The 23992-nt window shown below is 40.3% G+C and overlaps 1 protein-coding gene across 2 annotated transcripts in view; it reads left to right on the top strand.

Annotated features, from left to right (window-relative positions):
• The window catches only part of TMCC3 (transmembrane and coiled-coil domain family 3), a 144043-nt gene extending 128263 nt beyond the window's left edge, over nucleotides 1–15780 (top strand). For both annotated transcript variants that reach the window (XM_074870762.1, XM_074870761.1), the window contains exons 2-4: nucleotides 10042–10940; nucleotides 12371–12506; nucleotides 15290–15780. In XM_074870762.1, the coding sequence (XP_074726863.1) occupies nucleotides 10042–10940; nucleotides 12371–12506; nucleotides 15290–15592 (1338 nt within the window). In that variant the 3' untranslated portion in view covers nucleotides 15593–15780. The remainder of the gene's footprint in view (nucleotides 1–10041; nucleotides 10941–12370; nucleotides 12507–15289) is intronic.
• The last annotated feature ends 8212 nt before the right edge of the window (nucleotides 15781–23992 follow it).

Raw genomic sequence — 23992 nt, 5'->3', positions numbered from 1 at the left:
CTCCAGAGTTTATTCAGAGCAGTGTTAATCAGTTACGTATAGTAGCTTAAAATACCATTATTGCAGCAGTGTTTTTGAATAACAAATGATCTGTGTAATAATGCATCTGTGTGATTCCAGTTTTAGTTGTCCTTATCTTGCATAATGAAATATGGTTTTGTTATTAAAAATAATTTAAAACTTTTTTTTAATAAAGTAGGCTTTCATCTCCCTCTTCTTTCTTTTCTGGGCTTGTCTTCTTTCTTTTCTTCTCTTTTTTCTTTCTTTCCATCCGGATCATGAAGTATGGCCAAAGTTTTGATTGTTGGTGACCCAGTCTCCCCGCAATTCTCTGCCTTTGGGCTTATTTGTGGTAGTAGATACAAATAAAAGCCTTGGATATCAGGTGTGAAACAAACAAATGTACTCATAGGTGTAATGTGGCAAATAGTGAAAGTTTGCCTGTGTATATAAGTAACTAAGCTTAAAGTAAAGTTGTCTTGTCAAGAGATGTACTAGTTACTATGGAGAGGGAAATAAAATGCTTTTCAAAATGGAGATCCTTTCCTGAAGAGCAGCCTCAAGTATAAGGGCAGGGGTGGGAAGGAGAGACCTTGTGGTGTTCAGCATGCTTTCAAGTTCAAATAAGTTTGTTTATGGCTGACACCTGGAAGGAGTTCTACCAGGTATTGAACTTAATGGATGAAAAAAGCTTAGGGCCCCTAATATCTAAAAGTTAGAGAGATGTCAGGAATATCAGGTATGCGTCAAGTCTTCATAAAGAGGGATCAAAGCCCAGCTGTAAGCCCCCCAGTAGCTCCCACAATAGCGAAAAATGACATCTAAGCTGCTTATTAGGCAGCCTGTGCTTGATAGTGAACCAGAACTTATCTTTTGATTAGGCCTTCATATCAACAAATGAATTAAAAGACCTGTGTATAGGCAGAACTGCTGATGTAACAAATGTATTTTTGAGATTTTACTTTATCAGCCCAGTGTGGAGAGAAGGGGGAAAAATCAGAAGCAGCAAGCAGGCTTGTTTGAATAAGTGACTCAGTTCATGTACAGGACAAGATGTGATTGTTTATATGCTCAGGATGTGCTGCTACAGTATTAACGCAAATGAAAAGATCTTATGCGTGATGGAGCTATTGTTCTCCTGTTTATAAATGGAAGTTTTGCAATGGTTAAAACAAACAAAAAACCCCCCGTCTTGGGTCTTTTGCCTATGATGGTCAGTCTATCTGGATTTAGAGTGATTTATCTCTGAATGGTAATACTTCCAAAATTCCCTGCTACTGCAAAGTCTTAATGTCCCTGTTACAAAATAGGTTTTTATATAAGTGTTGCCAGCTCAAAGCAATAAGAAGTTGTGAATTAGACTTTCTAAAATCAGTGTTGCATTGTGGATCTGTAAATCACATATTTAAAATTTCCTTGATATTTTCTGTATTTTGGGGGAAAGAGGACTTGGTGGTGGACTATTAAGTTAGATGTGGGAGTTATTTCTCTGTAACAGAGGGCAAGAAACAGTAAAATTCGCTGGAAGTCTCTTGTACAGTTCCAGGAGCTGGGATTTCAGGAAATGCTTAGACAATCTGAATAGCAATAAAACTGAGCTGGCTGTGAAGCAGCAAGAACCAGGTGGAGGGAGCAGATGACTTACTGTAGCTTTATCAGCATGGAATAGATAATAGCTAATGTGATGTGAAGTTAGACAATGGAGTGATATGAAGGAAAGCATACACTAAATCACAAGTGGTGGGAAATCAGAAGCATATGCTGTAACTATGAGAAGTGGTTAGTCATGGCAGGAATGTGGCTGGCTTTTTATCAAATTCTCATTCATAGACAAGGATTTAATAATTGAAGATATATAGCAGATGGCTTTTCACTGAGTATTTCACAGTATTCTGGAAAATTTCATTCTTGCTACCTATTTGAACATCTTCAGAAAAAGCTTATTATTGAGTGGGAGGGGAAGAAAATCTATAAAAGCTGAAGAGGGGGGCAGGGAGGGAAAGCACTTATTGGAAACACTAGAAGTGAGTTGAACAATTAGTCTAGAAGAAAAGATACAGAATGTCTTGCATCACTCTTCAAAAACATGCCACCCCCACGCTGATTCACAGTGGCTGTATTTTGAGGGATTTGTGTCAGGTGAAAGGCACTCTTCTTCAGTGGGAGTGGGAGTGCAGGCTTCTCATAAGCACTTCTTGATGGAACCACCCGTGTGGTACCTGGGGCTCCCAAGTATTTCCTTAAATTGCTATGGAAACCTGGGACAGAAGGAACATACACATTAATGTGACATTTATTTTGATTTAACAAGTTAGGAGAGAGTATTTTAATGACTCCTTAATTATTGGTGCTTATCTAAAGAGTAGGACTGATCTGAAGCAAAATAGTTAACTGTGGGGTGTGGAGCCTGCCTCTTGCCCACTTAAGAAACTTAAGCGTAGTAAATCTGAGTAGTAGTAGTTTATTGCTGTATTATTTTTCCCTAGCTGGGACAGTGCTGCTTTTTTTTTTTTTTTTTTTTTTTTTTTAACATGACTGCTGGCCAGTAAATGGAAAGTAGCTTACTTTTATAAAGGCCTGTTGAAGTTTGCAGTGTCTAGGCACAGAAGTTGTTTGTATTGGAACTGGTTTGCTCGTGTCAATCTTATGCTGTGGAACAACCTGGAACAGGACTGAGTGCAAGTTCTGACACGGGAGACTTTTCAGTGGATGTTGCTGGGTTTTGAAGGAGCTGTGTAAGGAATAAACCAGAAAACTGCCTCTTCCCGCCATTGTTCTCCCATTGTTGGCTTAATCTAAAATAGTGCCATATCTAAAGACTTATTTACACACAAGCGGTGACCGAGCTAATTTGGCCTTAGTTCAGTCCTTTAATTAGAAATTAGATAAAAGGTTATTTCTGGGATACTCCTAGTTTGAATTGAGCGTGTCCATAGCATTTGAGGCAAAACAACGTTGGTGTGAACTTGGCTGTTTGAGTCACAGGTTATACATGACTGTTTGGCATTGACCAAATTAGACCAAGGGAGTAAAAGCTGTCTTTCTAGTAACAGCAGAACTTATGTGTATGTGCTTTCTTTGCAATTACTTTCTACAGAGTTTATTTTAAAACATTTTAAACCTTTTTTTTTTTCTCCTTAAACTGACATTACAAGCACATTTACATCTATCTTTGAGGTTACTGTGTGTATAGTCTCAACTCTGTGGTGCTAATAAGAATTAAAATGGAGGGAAAGATAGGTGATCAAACTGACCCTGAGAAGGAGTGGGTTCTATATTTGAGGTCTTGCCGAAGTTGCTTAGTATAACAACTGAATTTTTATAATTACCAGTCCATGTTGGCATAATGCGGAAAACTTTCAAACGTATCCAAAGCTCTACAGGCTAGTCTGCCTCAGTGTGATGCCTTACTCATGAAATGGCCTTGAAGCTCCCCAGCCTTTGAATGTTGAAGTGCCAAAGGGTGTCTGGGATTATCTTTGACTACCACCTGGAATAAACCCCTAATGTGTGTTAGTGAGACACCATACAGCTTTCTGTTTGTCTTTTTGGTAGGTGATAGAGGAACTGTTGATGGTAAAAGAACCATCTTCTGTGTTACTTGATTCCAACAGTGTTTGCCAGGTGGTCTTGGACAAATCACCCTGGATCTCTGATTTCCCTGGTAAAAAGTAGAAGCAGGGTTTGCTGTCTCCCTCCATTCCTATATTCTCAACCCTCTGCATGATTATTAGTATGATGTTATGAGTGTAGGTACTTCTAGATACTACTATTCAGTAGCTCTTTAAAAAAACATGAGCAGGTGTTTCGCTGTAACATACTGTACAGCAATTTTTGGGGCTGATTTTATATAACTTGAAATCTTTTATGATGATTAAGCACTGTTTTAAGCCTTCTATGAAGGACTCTTCTCCTGTGGATTTTAGGAGGAGCAGTGAATTTGAAAGAGATGGTAAAACTCTCTCCCCAAACACTTTCCTGCTTTGGAATATACTGAAAAAGTAACAAAACCTTCTCTGCAAGCTCTTTTACCCATTGGAACCCCTGTGCTTCTGGTACATGGATATTTCCTGACAAAAAGAGATTTACTCCTGATTATTTTGTTGCTATTGCTAAACCCTCAAAGCTTTAAAGCTGCCTTAATCCTATCTTGTGTGTTTCTTATGGGATTCTTTCTCTTAAACACTAACCAGATACCCCTCTAAAAGTCTTGCAAGATATAGACTTAAACTGTCATCATAAACTTTTGTTTAGCTTGCAGAGCTCTGACTGGTGATGGTAATGAGGCTGTTTGGGGAAATTAAAAAAAACCCACGAAACTCAACATATATGAATGAGTAGATCACTTTGTCTTCATAGTTTGCTTCAGTTAGTGAAGCAACACAAAGATGCGTGCTTTCTGGAGCATGATGTTTATATGCAGTCAATGACTCAGTCTTGCAAATGCTTTTTCTCTGGGCTTCTTTCAGCCACTTCTTAAAAGAGTATAAAACTATGAAATAAACAGTTGAGTTCAGTTTGACACCTAAACATAGGTGGCTGAGCTCTCACTTGTTGGTGGAGAGCTATTGACACAGTCAGTGAGACAGAGGAAGTGATTCATCTGAGCAACCATGAGATGATGCTTGAGGGCTGCATGCTCTCTATTCACTATGGATTTCTTTCTCGCAAATGGGTCCTGCTCAGGATCTTTGGGGAAGAAATGACCTTCTAATCTGCTTTACATTTTGCAACCTGAGGATATAATGACCAATCTACACAAGTTGTTAAACATGATGTCCTTGCCCATTCAGCAGTTCCTGTCCATATGGAACCCCTTTCCATCAGCCTTACCTGTGGCATTTGGGTACATGGATTCTTTTGTGCTGTGGGCTCATTGTTAGCATGGCCTGCAAATCTGAGCTTTGGGTTGCTTTTGCAGGCAGGGAGAAAACACGTGGATCGCTGATGCCAATAAAATCCCTATCCTTGCTTCTGTGATGGGGTTTTCGAAGCGCTATTGTGCTCTGACTGCTTCTCTGTGAATGCAGGTTGCCTTTTACCCAGCTCTCCACTTACCATTTAAGATGGAAAGTATACCTGGCAATTCATGCATAATGAAGGGCTTCTAGCAGTGTGCCTGTGTTCATTGCACCAAGCTCAACACGGCTGCCCCTTTTGAAGCTCTGGACTTTGGCTTGGGTTGGGCTGCATGAACAGCCTGGCCATGCAGCCAAAGATCTGTTTGGCTTCTTGGAAAAAGGGGGGTTGGGGCAGAAGGAAGTTGCTTTACCTCCAAGAGGTGCCTATTGGTGTGTCATCTGTGGTGTCTGACTCTGATGCAGGCAGGGAGCCTGAATTGCTGCACTCCTAACTAAATCACTATTTTTAAAAGCTAGTCTTTGAGCAGCACAGACATTACAACTAGTTCTCAACTGGCTTGTAGCAAAGTGCATATGCGAACTACTCTGTAAAAAGCAGTGGTCTCTCCAAGCCCCAGATTTCTTCTTTCAAGCTAACATCAGCTATGGCTATCCATGTAACTGTGTGCAAATTGTTTTTTCTTGTCTCTCACAGGGGTATTTGCAGTAGAATTTGAAGTTGGACCTCTGGTGTCTTGGGGTAGCAGTAGTGTTGGTTGAACTATAAAGCAATCACAAATGGATTTTTGCCAAACTCTTCTACCTCATCAAGGTAGAGGACAGGTGATGGGCCACTTGTCTTAGAGATACCTGGGTCTTCCAGTGTCCGCTTGCTTCTGATTTTTAACCACCACCACCACTGCCCCCCCCGCCCCCCCCCCCCAAGTATTATATCAACAGAAGATTTCAAAAGCCTCTGTTGCTTGACCACCCAACCTTGCAGCATGGTGGCAAGAGGAGACCTGCCATTTTGTCCAAATACAATCAGACAGAGGACTGTCGGATAAGACTCTTCTGTACCCTTGGTGAGCTCTCAATCCAGTAAGCTAAAAAACTACTCCTAGCAGTGTTTTTGGAATTTAGACACTATTATTTTCTAAACTTCACTGAATTTGAACTGACTGTATGATTATTTTTACTCATTCCAGAAGCAGATTTGACATATGCTAACTAATTTCTCCAGCTCCAAAAGCAATGCAACTTTCAGCAGATGTATTCCCTCAATGCTATTGTTCTTTTTGTCTCTATTGGTGTTGTGACCTTGAAGTTCCAGGAAGGCACAGGGTGCATGGTGATGATAGATCTTGCTGAACGCTAGAGACTCCAGTGAGGAAGAGGACATAAAGGAGAAGGGATCTGGTTTGGGCTTGTATTCAATTATTGCAATATATTTTTAGACTATTTTGTACTAAGGAAGTAAACACTTAATGCTGTGTAAAGGTTAGAGATAGACCCACCCACTCTTGGAAGTATGTACCGCTTGTCCTGAGTCATATCAGTGATGGATCTGTCTTGTGTGTATATGCAATTCAGTGATTTATTACAGTATAATTTTGTGCAAAAGCTTATTCAAAAATGTCTTGGGTTGTTTCAGGAAACTATTGTTTTATACTGAGCTTTTTTTTTTTTTTTACTGAATTTGTCCAGACCCAGTAAATCCATTTAAAGAAATATTTGCATATGGGCTACAGATCTAGTATCTAAGCTTTTCAGCTATTTGCCTTGATTGCTTTTCTTTGCTGTATGAGCCTTTGGAAAGATGTAAGTATCCTATGTCAAACTACTTTTGTTTGTATTAAATGTATATTTTAGCTACCAGAACAGTATTATGAGTGTTATCACTTCAAAAAGTGATCTGTAAAAGATTCTTCCTATTAGTTATATTTCTAAGACCTGTTCAATTTAAAAAAAATCAATAAAAATGGAAGTTGATTATGTGATTTTGGCACTCTTTAGGTATCACCCTGAATATAGAATGCCATCCGTGTGTGTCATATCTGTGCAAATACTAAAATGAGATCTCATCAATAAAGTAGACTTTCTGCGAAGCAGATATGACTGGTGATACTAAATCATATACAATTCATAAAAATTACTTGCACCTCTTTTTAATAATAAAGCATATGGCTCAATATCAGTTATTTTTAACAAACTGGTAAAGTGCAGAGCTATTAGACCACAGCAGTGGTTTTAATCCTTGGAATAGAGTCTGAGTCTTAAAGGTCACCATTAACCAATATTCTCCAGAAGAAATTGTCAGCTCCAGAACTTTTCAGTTTTCATTTTTCAAGTGTCCATTTTTCTTAGAGATTGGTGAATGTGGACTTTTATGTTACCTGGTTTGCACCCTGAGCAGTGCAGTAGCAAAAGAAAAAGAAAAAAACCACCCTGCAATCTGTAATACAGTTATAAGGATAAGAATATAAACCAGGAGTAGAGATCATCTTGTCTGAAATGGTCAGGTACAGATCCAATTTTATGGCTGTACGACCCCCTCTGTGTTTGTAACCCATCATGACAGCCACAGGGTGAGAACAGTTCTCCTGATCAATCTGTGCATGGTGCATGTCAATAACAGTAGGATGCCATGTCTGGTTCCTGAGCCTGTATTTTAAGGGCAAGGAAGGAATGCTGGAGAGAATTTCCAGGAGGGCCACCAAAACTGTGCAAGGGGGGGAAAACAAAACATACGGCAATGCTTAGTGATGTTTTAATGTTTTTTTTTCTAATCAAGATAAAAACTGAATGGTGATCACTGGACATACATGGGTGCATAGGTCTTGCTGCAAGATATTCAGTATTATAGACAATAATCATCAAATCATAGTATGATTTGGGTTGGAAGGGACCTTAAAGATCATCTAGTTCCAACCCCCTGCTATGGGCAGGGACACCTTCCACTAGACCAGGTTGCTCAAAGCCCCGTCCAACCTGGCCTTGAACACTTCCAGAGAGGGGGCATCCACAACTTCTCTGGGCAACCTGTTCCAGTGTCTCACCACCCTCTCAGTAGATAATTTCTTCCTTATAGCTAATCTAAATCTACCATCTTTCAGTTTAAAACCATTACCCCTCATCCTATCACTCCCTGATAAAGAGTCCCTCCCCATCTTTCCTGTAGGCCCCATAGTCTTCTCATCTCTAGGCTGAACAACCCCACCTTTCTCAGCCTGTCCTCACAGGGGAAGTGCTCCAGCCCCCTGATCATCTTCTTGGCTCTCCCCTGGACCCACTAGAGCAGGTTCATGTCCTTCTTATACTGGGGGCCCCAGAGCTGGACACAGTATTCCAGGTGCAGTCTTACAAGAGCAGCACAGAGGGGAAGAATCACCTCCCTTGACCTGCTGGTCATGCTTCTCTTGATGCAGCCCAGGATACAGTTGACTTTCTGCTCTGCAAGTGCACATTGCTGGCTCATAGTCAGTTTTTCATCCACCAATACGCCTGAGTCCTCCTCCGCAGGGCTGCTCTCAATCCACTCATCTCTCAGCCTGTATTTGTGCTTGGGATTGCCCCGACCCACATGCAGGACCTTGTACTTGGCCTTGTTGAACTTCATGAGGTTTGCACGGGCCCACCTCTCAAGCCTGTCCAGGTCCCTCTGGATGGCATCCCTTCCCTCCAGCGCGTCAGCTGCACCACACAGCTTGGTGTTGTCAGTGAACTTGCTGAGGGTGCACTCAATCCCACTGTCCGTGTCACCGACAAAGATGTTGAACAGCGCTGGTCCCAATACTGACCCCTGAGGAACGCCACTCGTCACTGCTCTCCACTTGGACATTGAGCCATTGACCGCAACTCTTTGAGTGCGACCATCCAGCCAATTCCTTGTCCAGCGAGTGGTCCATCCATCAAATCCATGTCTCTCAAATTGGAGAGACAAGGGTGTTGTGTGGAACAGTGTCAAATGCTTTTACAATAAATACTGTAGTTGGAAATCAAACTTTTCACATAGTGTCTCAGGCATTTTGAAGCAAAGAATAGTTAAAGCATTTCACAAATGCATCTTTAAAAGACACTTTAATACAGCTTCTGCCTTGTCTCTGGAACGGTCTTTACTGAGCAATTGTATTAGTTCCCTCTGGTGTTAAATCTCTGAAAGCCCATTATGGCTAGAATGTTTGTTAAGCAGTCTGTATAGATATGATATTGTGGCAGCTTTAATGACATGTACCTTCTTTGTCACAGAGGCTAGCACAAGATGATAATGGGGGTGAAGCTATTTTGGTTAGATTGTTCTTGTCTCATGCCTCCTGCTTTGACTTTATATGAGGAAATACTTTTTATGTTTTGTATGGGACTATCTTGCCTTTCTGTTGAGAAAGATGAGTGATCTGTTGTGTTTGTGTTATGACCAAATTGCCTGATTGCTTTTGTTATGATTCCTGAGAGCATTGTTAAGGTGTACTGAGTGTATGCAGTTTTCTTTTGTGAGTTTCTTTCTGTAAATCCCACTCAATGAATTTGCTATTAAAACACTTAGCCCTACAGATCAAGTTGTTGAGCATCTTCATTAAGCATGGAAAGTCAAATGCGACCAGTTCTTTCTCTGTGCTATCTGCACTGAAAACTAGCAGCTGCTTCCTGCTGAAGCATGCAGTAAATTTTCAAGAACTCTCAGCTAGTTGTGCAAAAATTTTTAATTGTGTGACAGATTTGAATGGGAGAAGTGTGTATCAAAAAGGACTTTAACCTGATAAAATATACTGAACAGTATAACACCGCTGTAGAGGGAAAAATCTGTTTACACCTCTGTCAGTGTTTGACCATTTCTAAGAGAAAGATGGAGTGATTATCAGTCATGATCTCTTTGCAGCTTTTAATAATAAACTATATAAAAACTATATAGATATCAAGTATATATATAATCTATATACTTGAATAATTTTCACTCCAATTAATCTTGCTGCTTTTTTAATAGAGCCAGGCAGTTCCTTGGGCTGTTTACCAACCTAAGAAAGTCAAGAAAAATGCTTCTTAATTTCAGAGTTCATTTTATTTTGCTACCATAAGCTACTTGATATCGTGAACTTGCTATAATTACATGCAGAAAAAGAAACTGAAAGTTGGATTTAAAAAAGTAAAATTCAAATTCCATTTATCTCTTTTTTTAAATTTTTTTTTCTTTTTCCTCTCTCAGGTGGAAAGACATGACATGAATACCCTGAGTTTACCTCTTAACATTCGCCGTGGAGGCTCTGACACCAACCTGAACTTTGATGTACCAGATGGGGTCCTAGAGTTTCATAAAGTCAAACTCAGTGCAGATAGCTTGAAACAGAAGATCCTCAAGGTTACAGAACAAATCAAAGTTGAACAAACTGCTCGAGATGGAAACGTGGCTGAGTATTTGAAACTGGTAAACAGTGCAGATAAGCAACAGGCTGGGCGCATTAAACAAGTCTTTGAGAAAAAGAACCAGAAATCTGCCCACTCCATTGCCCAGCTGCAGAAGAAATTGGAACAGTATCACAAAAAGCTCAAGGATATTGAGCAAAATGGGTCTTCCAGAACTACTAAGGATACTTCCAAAGATAACTTGAAAGATATTCAGCATGGAAAGCCTCGTACCTCTGGGCATGGGACAGAGAGCAGCAAGTCGGGTGTCCCGGGTGTATCTCTGACACCACCTGTCTTTGTTTTCAGCAAGTCTAGAGAGTTTGCAAACCTGATCCGAAACAAATTTGGTAGTGCAGACAACATTGCTCATCTCAAAAATACCTTGGATGAATTTCGGCCAGAAACAAGCTCTAGAACGTATGGGGGCAGTGCCACCATTGTTGCCAAACCAAAATATGTTAGTGATGATGAGTGCTCAAGTGGGACCTCTGGCTCAGCAGATAGTAATGGGAATACTTCCTTCGGTCCTGCTGTGGCAAGTACCATGGACAGCCAAGGAAAGCTTTCCATGATTTTGGAGGAACTAAGGGAAATCAAGGAGACACAGTCCCAATTAGCTGATGACATTGAGAATTTAAAAACACAATTTAAGAGAGACTATGGCTTTATTTCTCAGATGTTACAAGAGGAAAGATATAGGTATTTTTTTTAATTGTTCTCTTGAAATGACTTTCAAACAGTATAGAAGCTGTTTGGAAGTTGTAAATGTGGGTGTGTGCTTGTGTGTGTGATATTTCAGAAGCAAGAGGAAAAAATAATTCCAATCAGTATCTGGTACCAAAATGTTCCACTCCTTCCAATAACTGAAAATACATGTGGAACATTAATATTTCCTGTCAAATGATGTCATAGTTCTTTGCCTTTTGTTGAAGGCTTGTCTGAAAATTCTCTCATCATTATGTGACTACTGCATATAGGAGATGATGCCAATTGTTTTGTAACCGGTGGAAGGATTCTTATCTGTTGTAACTTGAAAGTGCTAATCAGTCTGCGGTGTAGCAGAGCTGACTTACAGCTGATAAGTACACCCTTTAGTCCTGAGTACCTTGTCCAAATACTTCTCAGACATGTTGCTATCTTGTGGATGCAATGTCACTTTGTACCCTGGTGTAACACATGACTGTGAAATGTAATTTTAAGTGCTGTAGCACAACTTCCTCTTGCATTTATTACTTGGCAATTAATTCCTTTCTCAACCACTTGGCGAGTGGGGTATGTTTTACAGAGGGCTTGCACCTGCTGTACCTATATCCCATTTGTCATATCGCTTGTTAAAGTAAGTGTTAATTCTTGAAGTCTTTACTACGCTAATGGGCAAAAACTCAGTATGAAATGCAATATTTAATGTTTCCCTTGTTTACAGTTCTTGAAATACAAGGGAAGGCTGGATATCAGGTGGTAACATGGGGGAGGAGCAGACTTTTCTGACAGCTCACTGCCATTAAGATCTCAAGCCTCTTGCCACCGTTTCGTCAGCTAGACAATTTTGCCTCCATTTTTGTGCCAACTGCAGTGTTTGCCTGCTTGTGTGTTAAATCAAGTTACAAACTCACAAAAAAATTTTTAGTTTCCTGATGGTTTAGTTAAACTGGTTTACCATGCAGAGACATGCCAGAATAGGCTGTACATGAATGGCAGGACCTTGCAGTTGTGTTTGAGAGGGGATCCAGGGAACATGTTTTTCCTTTCATTACTGACAAGCTGTTAACTGGCTCAAGCTTACTTATGAAACCATATCTTCTTGTCTAAATGAAGAGTGAGAAATGGAAAAATGTGAGTCAAATACCCTTAGGCACTGTTTATAGTTCATATAATTTGCCAATGATGTACAAATATTTGCTTTTTAACACCCACTGCCAGCAAGAAACACTCAAAAAAGGCTTTCAGTTTGCTGAATAAATGCTTATGGAGAGTTTCCAAAATTTTTACTGATTTCTCTGTGCTCTGTAATGCCAGTCAGATGAATCCATAGTACACCGAGAAATTACCTTTTAAAATGTGTAATTGTTTTCATGATTTAGCATTACTTGAATAGAAGGCACTAAATTTAGACCTTTTTTCCTAATAAGATACGAAAGATTGGAAGACCAGTTAAATGACCTCACTGATCTTCATCAACATGAGACAGCAAACTTGAAACAAGAGCTAGCCAGCATAGAGGAGAAAGTGGCGTATCAGGCATATGAGCGATCACGAGATGTTCAGGTACTTTTTATATTTTCCATATCATAAACTTCTAACATTTTGTAGAAATCTTGTACTGTAAAACACTTGCATCTTTCTACATCCTTGTATATAAGGAATCTGGGGAAAGATTTAGGCCCGTTTTGTCTGTTTTAAGGTGAAAACCCAGCATGTTTAAATCAGTGACAGTCTCCATTTGTTTCAATGGATTCAGAATTTTACCTGCTGGAATTGATGATATATCCTAGGCAGACTTGTGGATGAAGAATGTCCTGTTTTAATTTCTTGCACCAGAGAAGGAAGGAATTGAGTCTCCCTGTATTGTACAAAATGCCACTTTTGACGATGTCATAACTCAAACCTCTTGCTTAGACTTTCTCCAATATGTAGTCATATTAATGGCAAGGTTTATTATAAATTAAGGTAAAAAGTAAGAGCTAATTGATAAATAAACTTATAGATTTGCCAGTTATAATTTAAGAGTTTTAATCCATGGTCACAACCACCCCTATAATCAAAGCTGTAGGGTATATTCACCTCAGTGATCAGTTGTAGTCATGTCTGGCTTCAATCAAAAGCCAGCAATAATGTCTAAAAGTTTGTCCTGACAGCATGTACTTACATACTTGAATATTTACATACAACATAAGCATTTATATAATGCATGATATTTCTACCCAAAGTCTGAGCAAGTGCTGAAAAATGGTGAAAACATTGTTTTGCCCTAGCTTGGTTTTAAATTCACTAACAGCTGTGGAATGCTCAAAGACTGTCTATGCATTGGCTCAGATGGTAAAAAAACCATCCTGTCCTGTACACCCTGTGCCCACATTTCTAAACAGAGAACGCAGGCGGCAGGACAGTCACACTGTTTCCTGATTGGTGTGAGAGTCAGGAACCCCCTGGGAACAGAGTGGGAGAGGGATGGTACTGAAATCTAAGCATATTGTAGGTTCTTTTGTAGGTTTAAAGAAGAGCGGTTTCTCATGCAGGACTCCTTTCTGTGAAGGCATCTTGAGGATGTAAAAACAGAATGAGACCCAAGATCTCCAGCAGAAGGGCTGTGAAATGTTTGCTAACTCATTTAGCAGAACCCTGGAGGGGTGTCAGATTTTTAAAACTAATTGAAGTGCCATGTTGATGCACCCTTGTTTCTTTTATCTCTGTACAGTTGGGCCTGTTTAAATGTGTCTCTTTGGGGGTTTGGCAAATAAGCTAAAATACAGTAAAAGCATTTAAGTTGTGGATATTTTAAGTAACAACCTAACTTCAGAACACTCTGTCCCTAAGGGATGGGCAGATCGTTTCTAAAACGTTTGCTCAGCCTCTCAATACAGAACTGCAGGTATTGGACTTTTGCAGCTGGACTTTCTCTAAAGCAACATGAGATGATTTGAGAATAACTTACAGTCAGAGTGGAAAGACCAGGAAAGTTCTTCAGTGTGTAGTGGAGAGCATGCATGAACCCTAAGGGGCTTTGTGCCACCCATTAAGAACTGTCTTCTGTACTACTACTAATTCCTAGAGCAGTGACAGGAAGCAGTCTTTTGTAAGGTGCTGTGGCACCTGCTTTGCACTGACTTTGGTGCCTGCCTGGTCCCACGGTAAGCCAGTTCAACTTGCCAAAACAATGGAGAACTGATCCAACAAAAGAAAGCTAGTAACTGTGTGCAGTGGTTTGGTTTGGTTTGATTTTTGGTTTTCTTTTTACACAGAGGATTGGGATGAATCAGCTTACTGTGTGATCAGGTGAACACCCCTGCCAGTGCAAGGAAAATGTTTGGAGTTTGAGAGTGGGGAAGGAAGTAGCGATGCTGAAACATAATTTTTTCCTTTTACACAGTGGAAAAAGATTATGTCAAGTTGATTGATCTCATTAAATTATAGCATCGCACTGTGTTACATAGTGGTGCCCAAATCCCAGCTCCAGAAAAAAGTGGCATTTTGTGGAAAGTTAAGTGAAGCAGTTAGAAATTGTTCCATATTTCATTTGAGAGGGCTTAAGTGTGGATTTTTTTCCACGCTTAAGTGTGGAAACTTTAAGTCCACTTAAAGTGGAACCACTTTACTCAAAGACCATCTTTAGTCCACTCAAGCAGAAGAGCAAGGTTTGCTTTCTTTAGAACAAAATGTGAAGCAGAATATATCATGTGAAAGAGAATTCCATAAAAGCATCACCACACATTTCTCCGCTGTCTCCACTGCCCACTTGGGGTATGGAGTAATGAGCCTTCGCCCTGATGGAGGGAGAGGGCAATCTCTTACTGAGGACTTAAGCCCAGCACTGTGCGGTGGGTGCCTCCGAGAGAAAAAGTAATGTAGACTGGAGAGGTGGTGTAAAACAAATGCTACATGTTGCAAAATAGATTTAATTAGTATCACAGCAGGCCTGTACTACCCTAATGTTTTCTATAGCATGTACAAAGAAACTAACTTTGATGCTGTTTTAATGCAGTGAAAGTTGCCACGGCAACAGCTTTCCCAGTTCTCTATCTCATCAGTATATGCAGGAAACATTAGCTGTCATGAACATTACAAGTTATGATACTTTTTCTCAAGCATGAAAAATGTAAAAACTACATTTTGGACAGTCTAGTCAGACTTGATTATGCCTGAGCAGGCAGTGATACACACATGCAGATATATATGTGCATTTATTTTTTAAAAATTTGGTGGTTCATTCAAATTTTATGAGTCTATAATAAATTACACTTCTAATCCAGCTGATGGACGGCTCTGCAGCTAGAACAGGAAAAGTGGTGTATGGAAATACAGCTGTCCTAATTCTTGTTTTCTGTCTCCAGGAAGCTTTGGAATCATGCCAGACCCGGGTTTCAAAGCTGGAGCTCCATCAGCAAGAACAGCAAGCACAGCAGTCCGAAACAGTTAATGCCAAAGTGCTCCTGGGGAAGTGTATAAATGTTATCCTGGCCTTCATGACTGTCATCTTAGTGTGCGTTTCCACTATTGCAAAGTTCATTGCTCCTATGATGAAGAGCCGTTTTCATATCATCTGCACTTTTTTCGCAGTGACGCTGCTGGCAATATTTTGTAAAAACTGGGATCATATTATATGTGCCATAGAAAGGATGATTATACCAAGATGAAGCTGCTGGTCTGGCTGCTTTCTTTTTCTTTTTTTTTTTTTCTTTCCCTCCCTGTTTTTTAAGTGCTGTATGTATAAAAATTATTTTTTTGTTAGTTTAAATGTGCTGACTGGATGGAGAAGGCTACAAAGACTCTTGGACTTCAAGGTGTAAATACATAAATGCAGTCACTTGCCTGTTCAATCTGATTGTGTCTAACTGGCTATGTCTCTGATGAGCTGCTCGCTTATGTCAGTCTTCTGCCTTAATCCAGCAGGTTTCCCACTTTACAAACCCACACCCACAAAAGATGGTGTGGTGCTTTGGGAGGGATCCGAGCAACTGCAAGTGTCAGGTGTGCTTTTTACTAGACTGGAATGCAAAGAGAGTGATCAGGAGGGAGTGCACCATAATGTGTATCAGCCCTGTTAGACTAATAAATTAATTTTCTCTCTGAATCCAACTAGAATGATAAGCCAAATTATGCAGTCATATGTGTTAATAGTTCTTGATTCTAGACTAATGGCTATCTGTATATGGGGTTTCTAGTTTTCAGGACCAGCAGAACTTGATGCTTCTGTTAGTAACCTTTGGCACAGAGAGTTTATTGTTTGTAAATTAGACCAGTGATGACTACTGACCACAGTTAGTGGTGGTTCTATCCTGGCACTGTTCCTTATCACATTTGGGAAACACATAAATGTGGCATAAGACTTTCAGAGATGAACGGAATTGAATGTGACAAGATCTCCAGGCCACTTCATAAAGGATTAAAGAAACCTGTAAGTGGTGGGTAAGTTGTTGTGCAGACCAAAGCACTCACTCGCTTCAAGCCCTGCAATCTGCAAGGGGAAGAAGTACACAGAAAGGAAACACTTATCTTAGCCTTTGTTAGCACTAAATTGTTGTGGTGCTCTAACTGAATGCAAAGCAGAGAGGTGGCGGGACTCTGGGCACAGTGGATTTTGTTCTTGTGTCAGATTAAGGAATGTGGAAGAAGCATGAGGGAACAGCTTCTTAGGGCAGCAGCGGGTTAAACTTCTGTAAATATACAAACACTGTGTAGACTCTCTTGACAAACATTCCTGAAAATAATGTATTAGCGTACAGTACCACTACTAGGAGACAGGGTTAGTTTTGCTTTCTTACTGGAATTTATGCAAAAAAAAATTTCCCTGAAATCTGCTTGGCTTTCAGCCATGATGTAAAACAAGATCTTTAATTAAAAAAAACCCAACAAAACAAACCACCACAACCAGAATTCTCCTCCACTCCATTAATGAAAAAAGACAGTGTCTCCAGTTATTTGATGTTCAGTATTACTTACTTCAAAAATAATTGTCATGACAGATTTTCTTTTCAGTTGCAATATTTGTTATGCTGGTTTTATGGGGGGGGGGGGGGCGGGGGGAAGGGGATTACTCTGTGTGTATTTGTTTTAATCAAGTGCAATAGTTGGTGTAGAAATTCAGAAGACCTTATTCTGAGGAAAGGGGGTGGGGGAGGGAAGGCAGTGAATGAACTTTTGACATTTTATCATGATTGGATTAACTGTGAATACAGTTACTTTTTGTGGCTTCAGGGACTGAAGGAAGGACAGAATTAACTGCATAAATAATGATATGACTCAGCATTTAGAAAATTCAATTAAACCACTTTAAAAATCATTGAAGAATTCTTCATATGTGCTATGTCCTTGAACAGAGAAATCAGGAAGGATTGTGCTGGCTCGCAGGCACCGGAACTGGATCAGATCAGGCACACCCATGTTATCCTAACCCAGCCCTGCCTCATCTTCAGAGGAAGGTGGAGTGAAAAACAAAAGTCCTGCTGAGAGGCATATGCCTTTATAAAGCCCACTTACCTGTTGGTTTATTCCTGGCTGTGTCAGGAAGAATTATTACATAGATACATTCTTCTTTCCCTTAATGTGGGTTGGTTTTTTTTCCGCTTTGCCTTTACTCCTGTATTCCTGGTATGCCCTGAACAAGGAAGTGTCACATATAGGTATTGTGTCACACATAAAACTTTTCTGTCTTAATTGCTGCATTAAGGGGAGACCTCTCTTCTCATTGTCTCTTAACCCGTTTCAGCACTGTACGTGTGCATTGCAACAGGCCTTCACTCCCACCTTCCAAGTGTCTGTCCTTAGCCTCCTTTACAGACAGCTAATAAACTGAGGAGGTTGCTTCCACCAATGCAGCTTATAAACTTATCTGCACAGGAAAGTCCCTTCCACAATGTTAGAACGATTAAAAGTAAAAAACTAACAGCTCTTTCCTGGCCTTTACATCACAAGAAAGGGTTTCTCTTGGTTTGTTTTTATGACCTTTTGATGTGTCCTGAGATCCTCTTGGTGTTTTCCACTGCTTTCATATAATTTGTTCCTATCTTCGTTTTTGAAAAGACGTATAATGTCTTTTATAGTCTGTACTTTCTATTTCTTTAGCCAATGAGTGTGGTTCTACTGAGAGTCCTTTCCCTTTTGAAGTCTTTTCCTAAATTCTACCACCCATTTTACTAATCAGCCCTATGACTTTTTTATTTGGGCCTCATTTCCATAGGCCACAAGATTGTACATCCATGACAAAAAAACCCCAGGAGTCCTGGTACTGATCCTCAGAAAGCTGTGACTCTTCATGGTGTTTTCTTGCCATCTTTTTTTATGATCTCCATTCTTCTATTCAGTTCGCAGAGCCACCTTCTGGTTTGGCCACTTGAGAAAACACTGTTTGTCTAGCACTTTGTCAAAGGGGTTCAGAAGGGTACATGTGCAAGAAAGGAATACCACATGTTAATAATTTTTACATAAGAAAAACTCCTTTACCTGTTGCATGGTTATATGCTTAAAGAGATAATCCTCCCAGTGCTAGTGTATGTAGTTAAAAATGTAATGTCAGGTAGTCTCAAGGTCAGGCAGGAAAAATATTAGTCATTTTTCTTATAACAAAGGAAGTTGGTATTACACGACCTGGGGATGTGAAGGCTTCTGCTCCAAGGTCATCTTATTACAATCCTGGAAGATGACCTCAGTGCAAAATGAGGGTAGAACATAAAATCAATGGGCTCACGAAAGATTGCTGGCTGTCTTGATAAAATCTGACTGGGTCCAAATTGGAAACAGAAGGGTCTTGTGTTTCCATATTGACTTTGATCTGGCAGAGAACACAGGAAAAGCTGTAAAGGCTGCAGAATGCTGCTCATGCAAATGAAAACAACCCTAATTGGTAAATGGGCACAGTACTTCTCTAGGTTGTTTTCCCTGCTGGATTTAAATCACCGGAGGATGTGACATGCATCAAGAAATTAAAAAAAGTTGTGAAGGGCAAAAGCCTGCTTTTGGGTGAAACTGCTATAGTTTTGCACAGAGTAAGGCTGCAGCACCCGGAGCTCTGCCAAGTGGAAGGCCACCCAGAGTGGGGGAGGGAGGTCTCCCATCCTGCCTTCAACCTCCCAGTTCTTACCTTGTGCTGACACTGGTGTGTGGTGCAGTCTTCCATATGCCATGTTAGCTCACCAGTCTGGAAGAAAAACCTAGTGGGAGAGGTGGTTAGTTCTCCGCATCTAGAGACTTAAAGCCTGATGGAACAGTCTCATGAGTGTGAAGCGGGGACAAAAAGGGAGATGAGCCTTTTTCTTTCTTGCTGTGGTGAATCATTAGCTGCCCTGCAGACTGCATTCTAGGCAGTGTCCCTGCAGAATGATGGGGCAGCTTCAGCGTAGAAAGGTTTCTCCTAGCTTTTGCCTACAGGTAACAGGTACTAGCAGCACCAGGATGTGGTGGCAGAGGCTCACCAGCTCTGTACCCAGGACCAAGAGCAGGCTGGTGGCGGGGCTGGCGCTTGGGCCGCTACCTTTGGTGTCAGCATCGCTTCCACTGCTTTGGCTGGGATTATATGAGCATACCTATCTGGCCTGCAGTCAGCTCTGCTGGCTGTGGAAGTGTGCCTAGGCCATCCCAAACAGTTGCAAGACCTCTCTTAAGGAGAACTTTGTTCAGCTTCTCAAACAATTAACCATGTTCTGTCAGGATACCATTTCGTTTTATGTTCTCATACAGCACATTAGACATTCTTAGTGTACTCCTTACACTTACTCATCACGAGCCTCTAAAACACCTCCCACTCAACAAAAAGTTGCCAGACAGTGCCTTTTCTGCTTGGTGCTGCCTGGTAGTCAATTATTTCACTCCACTTTTTCAGCTGGAGAACTACTGTCAAGCCCTCCAGTTAGTTGTTAATACCTGTTCTATAGGTTTTTGGCAGCTTTTTTGCTCAGAGGCTTCTGAAGATGTAGTTTCTCAATGAAGGTTAGCAGAGTTTTCCTGGTCTCTCCCATTTCAGCATTCAGGTCTAAATTAGGTTTCCTCTAAAACTTGAATAATGGGTGCCTCCACTAGCTTCAACTATAACTCTGTTATTGTTGAACATCCAATTAGTCACTGATAGCACTGAACGAGACCCAGTTTAAATTCCTTCTCCTTTCTGCTTTATGTTATATGTGTTCAAGCAACTTCTCATTTTACTGCGCTCTGTGATGTCTACTTGTTCTGAATTCTTAGAGAAGCACTATCAAATCTGACGGACTGCTTTTGAGTTTAATATCGAAATGCTTGTGTTATGCAGTGCCTCTGCTGCAGGACCATCGCATATAGGTCTGATATCTGCACTATGTGAAGGATATTTAAAAGCCAATGGTTTTCTTTGAACAAATCATGACTGCTTATGGGGAATAGAAATTCAATAGGTGAAGGTGATTTGCTGCAGGCAAGGTACATGATCCACTGACTAGAAGTTGAAGCTAGACAAATCCAGTGTAAGCATAAGCTTCAGTTTTATAATCGTAAGAGTTACAAGCTAATTTTTAGCTACTGAATAACATAAGGACTCCAACATTTGAAGTTAAAGTTGAATGCTGCTGTTCAAAGAGGAATGAGTTCAGGCTGATGTTTGATACAAAGTCAACTGCATAATCACGGGTAGTGCTTTCTGGAGTTAAAATCAATGAACAAGAAATTATTTGGGGAAAAAAAAAAGAAACCCACAGAAGTTTGTGGTTCATTTAGGTGGTATGGAAACCAGTTCTGGAAACCATGACCCTTTTCACTGTGATATAGACATTTTACTTCTGGATTCAATGGTACAACAGAAGGTGAACAGAGATTAATGTAATTAAACACTTTAATTTGGATAACAGAATTTAATCACTTCTGAAAGTCCATCTAGGAATAGCAATCAGGCAGGTTTATTGTCCTCTTTTTTTAATCAAGCAAATATTTATCTGCTTTTTTCATTTACCATCATGCCAGAACGTGGCCTTTAATTATATTGTTCCCTTTTAAAATGCAAGAGATTATAAAAGGCTTGTTTTCAGATAAAGTTTGAATGGTCTCTTTGATGCTGAGTAGAATCCAGCAGAAAGAATCAGATAAATTTACATTACAGCAGTAAAAAATTAAGAAAAGTTTAATTTTAGTTAATGGAATTGCTTATTTTCCCTGAAAAAGCAAACTGAGATGATGCTGTATATAAAGACTGCATGAGGACTAGTCCAACTATGGTTGATTTGCTGTATGTTTAGCATATTAAGTTGTACTGTTGTTGGACAGTTTTGCACAAAGCCACCTTTCTTTTTACCCAGGGAACCTGGGTCTGGTAGTATGGAGGTGTACCAAAAATTGTCTGGTTTTATTGACTAAAGTTAATTGTCTCAGTGTGTGATCTACAATGTTTCTCATACCATTTTTTGTGCAGCACCATGGAAAGATACAACTACAAAAATTTAATTTTTGTATATTTTGTTGTGTAGTCATGACAGCTTCTAAGGTGCCATTAACATTTTTTAAAATAAAAATATTTACATTTATTTGATGATATTGTTTCTTAAACTTACTATCTGATCACTCAAACCCCTATCAGTTTTTCTTAGTAGAATAACTTTGTTACTGACAGAGCATAAGCCCCAGCTTTAAAATACTGACGAAACTGAGCATTCTGCTCTGCTGCAGTTTTGACCAAAACTGGTAATTTGAATTTTATTTACAGCTATGACATGGCAAAACTGCAAACATCAAATGAGGTATCATCATTGCTCTTCTCCAAATGTGATGCTGTTGTGCCAAGCAGTTGGACTCACTTTGCATTATTTTTTTTGAAAAATGAATTAGAAACCTAAGCTGAATTTTTACATTATTGTCAGAAATCTTGGTCACATGTGCCAAAAATGTAATACTGACATGCCTAATAGTTAACATAGCTGACATAAAGCAAAACATTTTCATTTATTTTACACAAAGCAGAGGCCTTGTCAGCTGGCACTGGCAGCCATTGGGAATGATGCTATTTTTATATCAAGAACAGGGTAGAAACAGCACAGTAACAGCATGTTGCTTTGCAATCATGCTGTTATTTCCTATTTCCTCCTATTCGAGGAAATGGCATACAGCGCCTCCCGTGTCACCTGCAGACTTTCCAAGGTCTTGTGCAGAGTTTCACGTGGGTACCTGGAACTCGGTCTCTACTAAGGCTAACTCTGTTCACAAACAGCAGGTTCCCCCCCACTCCCAGGAGATAACTTTTGCCTGCTTCTGGCATGGGCTGAATAACCCCTGCTAACACATTGGCAAACCAGACATAAAAAAAGACATCTCACTCATCATCACTTCTCTCAGTTGTTCATAACTCTCATTTTGAAGAGTGTATAACACACCCTGGCAACTGTTTTAGCACCCCAAAATAGAAAGGCAGAGAGGAAAATACAATGGTGCTGTTTAACTTAGCACAGAAAGAGAAGCGTCACTCCCAGCCAAGCAGTGGTCACTATGCGGTGTTAGCAATCACCGCGTGAGACAAACGACCCTTACCAGCAGCGTACACTGAAAATACTTTGTGTTGGTGCTCCCAATACCTCCGAGAACCAAAGTTGTACGAATGTGCCAGAAACTGGCTGGAGGCATCCAAGACTTCATCTGCTACTGCACTGCAACTCATTTTGCAACACGAAAACCTGCTTTGAACTAGCTAGTTCAGACACTGCTAGCTGTGCAGTTTAAACGTGCTGGTAAATGCTTCCTGGGTGTGTGTGTGCCCTTGCTCTACTTGTGCTACTCCAGAAGAGAACCGCAATCAAACAGCAGGTTCAGCTGCCTGTGGCAACTAGCACAGAGTTGATGTAATTGAAAGGAGAAATTTCCATTCCGTATCCTCCTCAGTTCCTGTTTGGACTGTGGCCTTAGGTGACAACTCATTCATTTTGTGAAGTTACCTAGTGGATCGATGCTACGTTACCTTTTCTGTGCAGCCTACCAGATTCAGACAGCAGTAAAGCAGAGAGGCTGAGCTCCCCTGCCTTAGGACAAGCTTGAAACTGGCCAGCACTAAGCTGCTGAAAGCCGCATTGACACACTTTTGACAGAAACTTTAGAAATTGAGCTTGCGTTTGATGTAGTTGTGATCCCTTCAGTTGCTGAGTGTGTGGTTCTACCTGTCTGTGTTTGTCAATCTGGAAAAACTCTTTAGTTAGTGTGGCTAGAATGGAGTCAATCTAATGGAAATGAAAGCGAGTCAGGACTGAAGCCTAAATATATGAGAACAATATACATAAATGTAAAATCTCCTTGTAGCCCAATCAATTCCCTCTGTATTTTTCTGTTGAATACCATTTTAACAAGTTGGTACTGGTCTGGGAAACATCCTTTTTCCCCATTGCCACAGACACATGGTTAAAGGGGAAGGACACAGAAGATCAGTATTATAAGTACGAGATGCTTTATGTATGTACGTGCTGAACAAATAGAGAACACGCCTCTGTGATCAGCAGTCGCATACAACACCTTTGCCCAAGTAGTAGCTTCACAAACTGCCTCAGGCTTTATATCTACTGATGTCCTATGTGCTAAAAATTACATTCCGGCCCTACTGAGCTCAATGGTAAAAACCCCTCTGAGTTTAACCAGGGAAGACTCTTCTCACAGCACTATGGCACTTAAAAGCAATATCATCTTCTGATTTTGCAATGCCAGAAATATTATTTTTCTCAGGCAATCTACACACAGCAATGTATGGTTTTAATTCTCCACCACAAATAGCACACTGGTCGGTCACAGGCATCTCTGCTGCAATTGTATGAGATGATGAAACTATCTGGATGCTTTCAGGCTCTGTGGACTCAAAGGCTGAACAGAGCTTGTACTCCCAACACCAATTTCCCCACTTGGCCTCTATCCTGCTAGGTTGGATTCAGGTCAAGGTGACATAAACTAAGCATGGATTAAACTACAGGTATGACGAGCAGCATGTGTGTATAACAGCAAAACCCTTCTCTAAAGATATGCCACTGGGCTACAGGAGCTTGAGGATTTCTCTAATCTAGCAACTATTTTCAGCTTGCTCAACTGAGGCAGCAAGGAGGTCTACACGAGCT

Source organism: Strix uralensis, chromosome 5 (genome assembly GCF_047716275.1).
Source record: "Strix uralensis isolate ZFMK-TIS-50842 chromosome 5, bStrUra1, whole genome shotgun sequence".
NCBI classification, from domain to species: Eukaryota; Metazoa; Chordata; class Aves; order Strigiformes; family Strigidae; genus Strix; species Strix uralensis.
The sequence above is the reverse complement of the archived record's forward strand: the minus strand, read 5'-3'. Positions and strand labels throughout refer to the sequence as shown.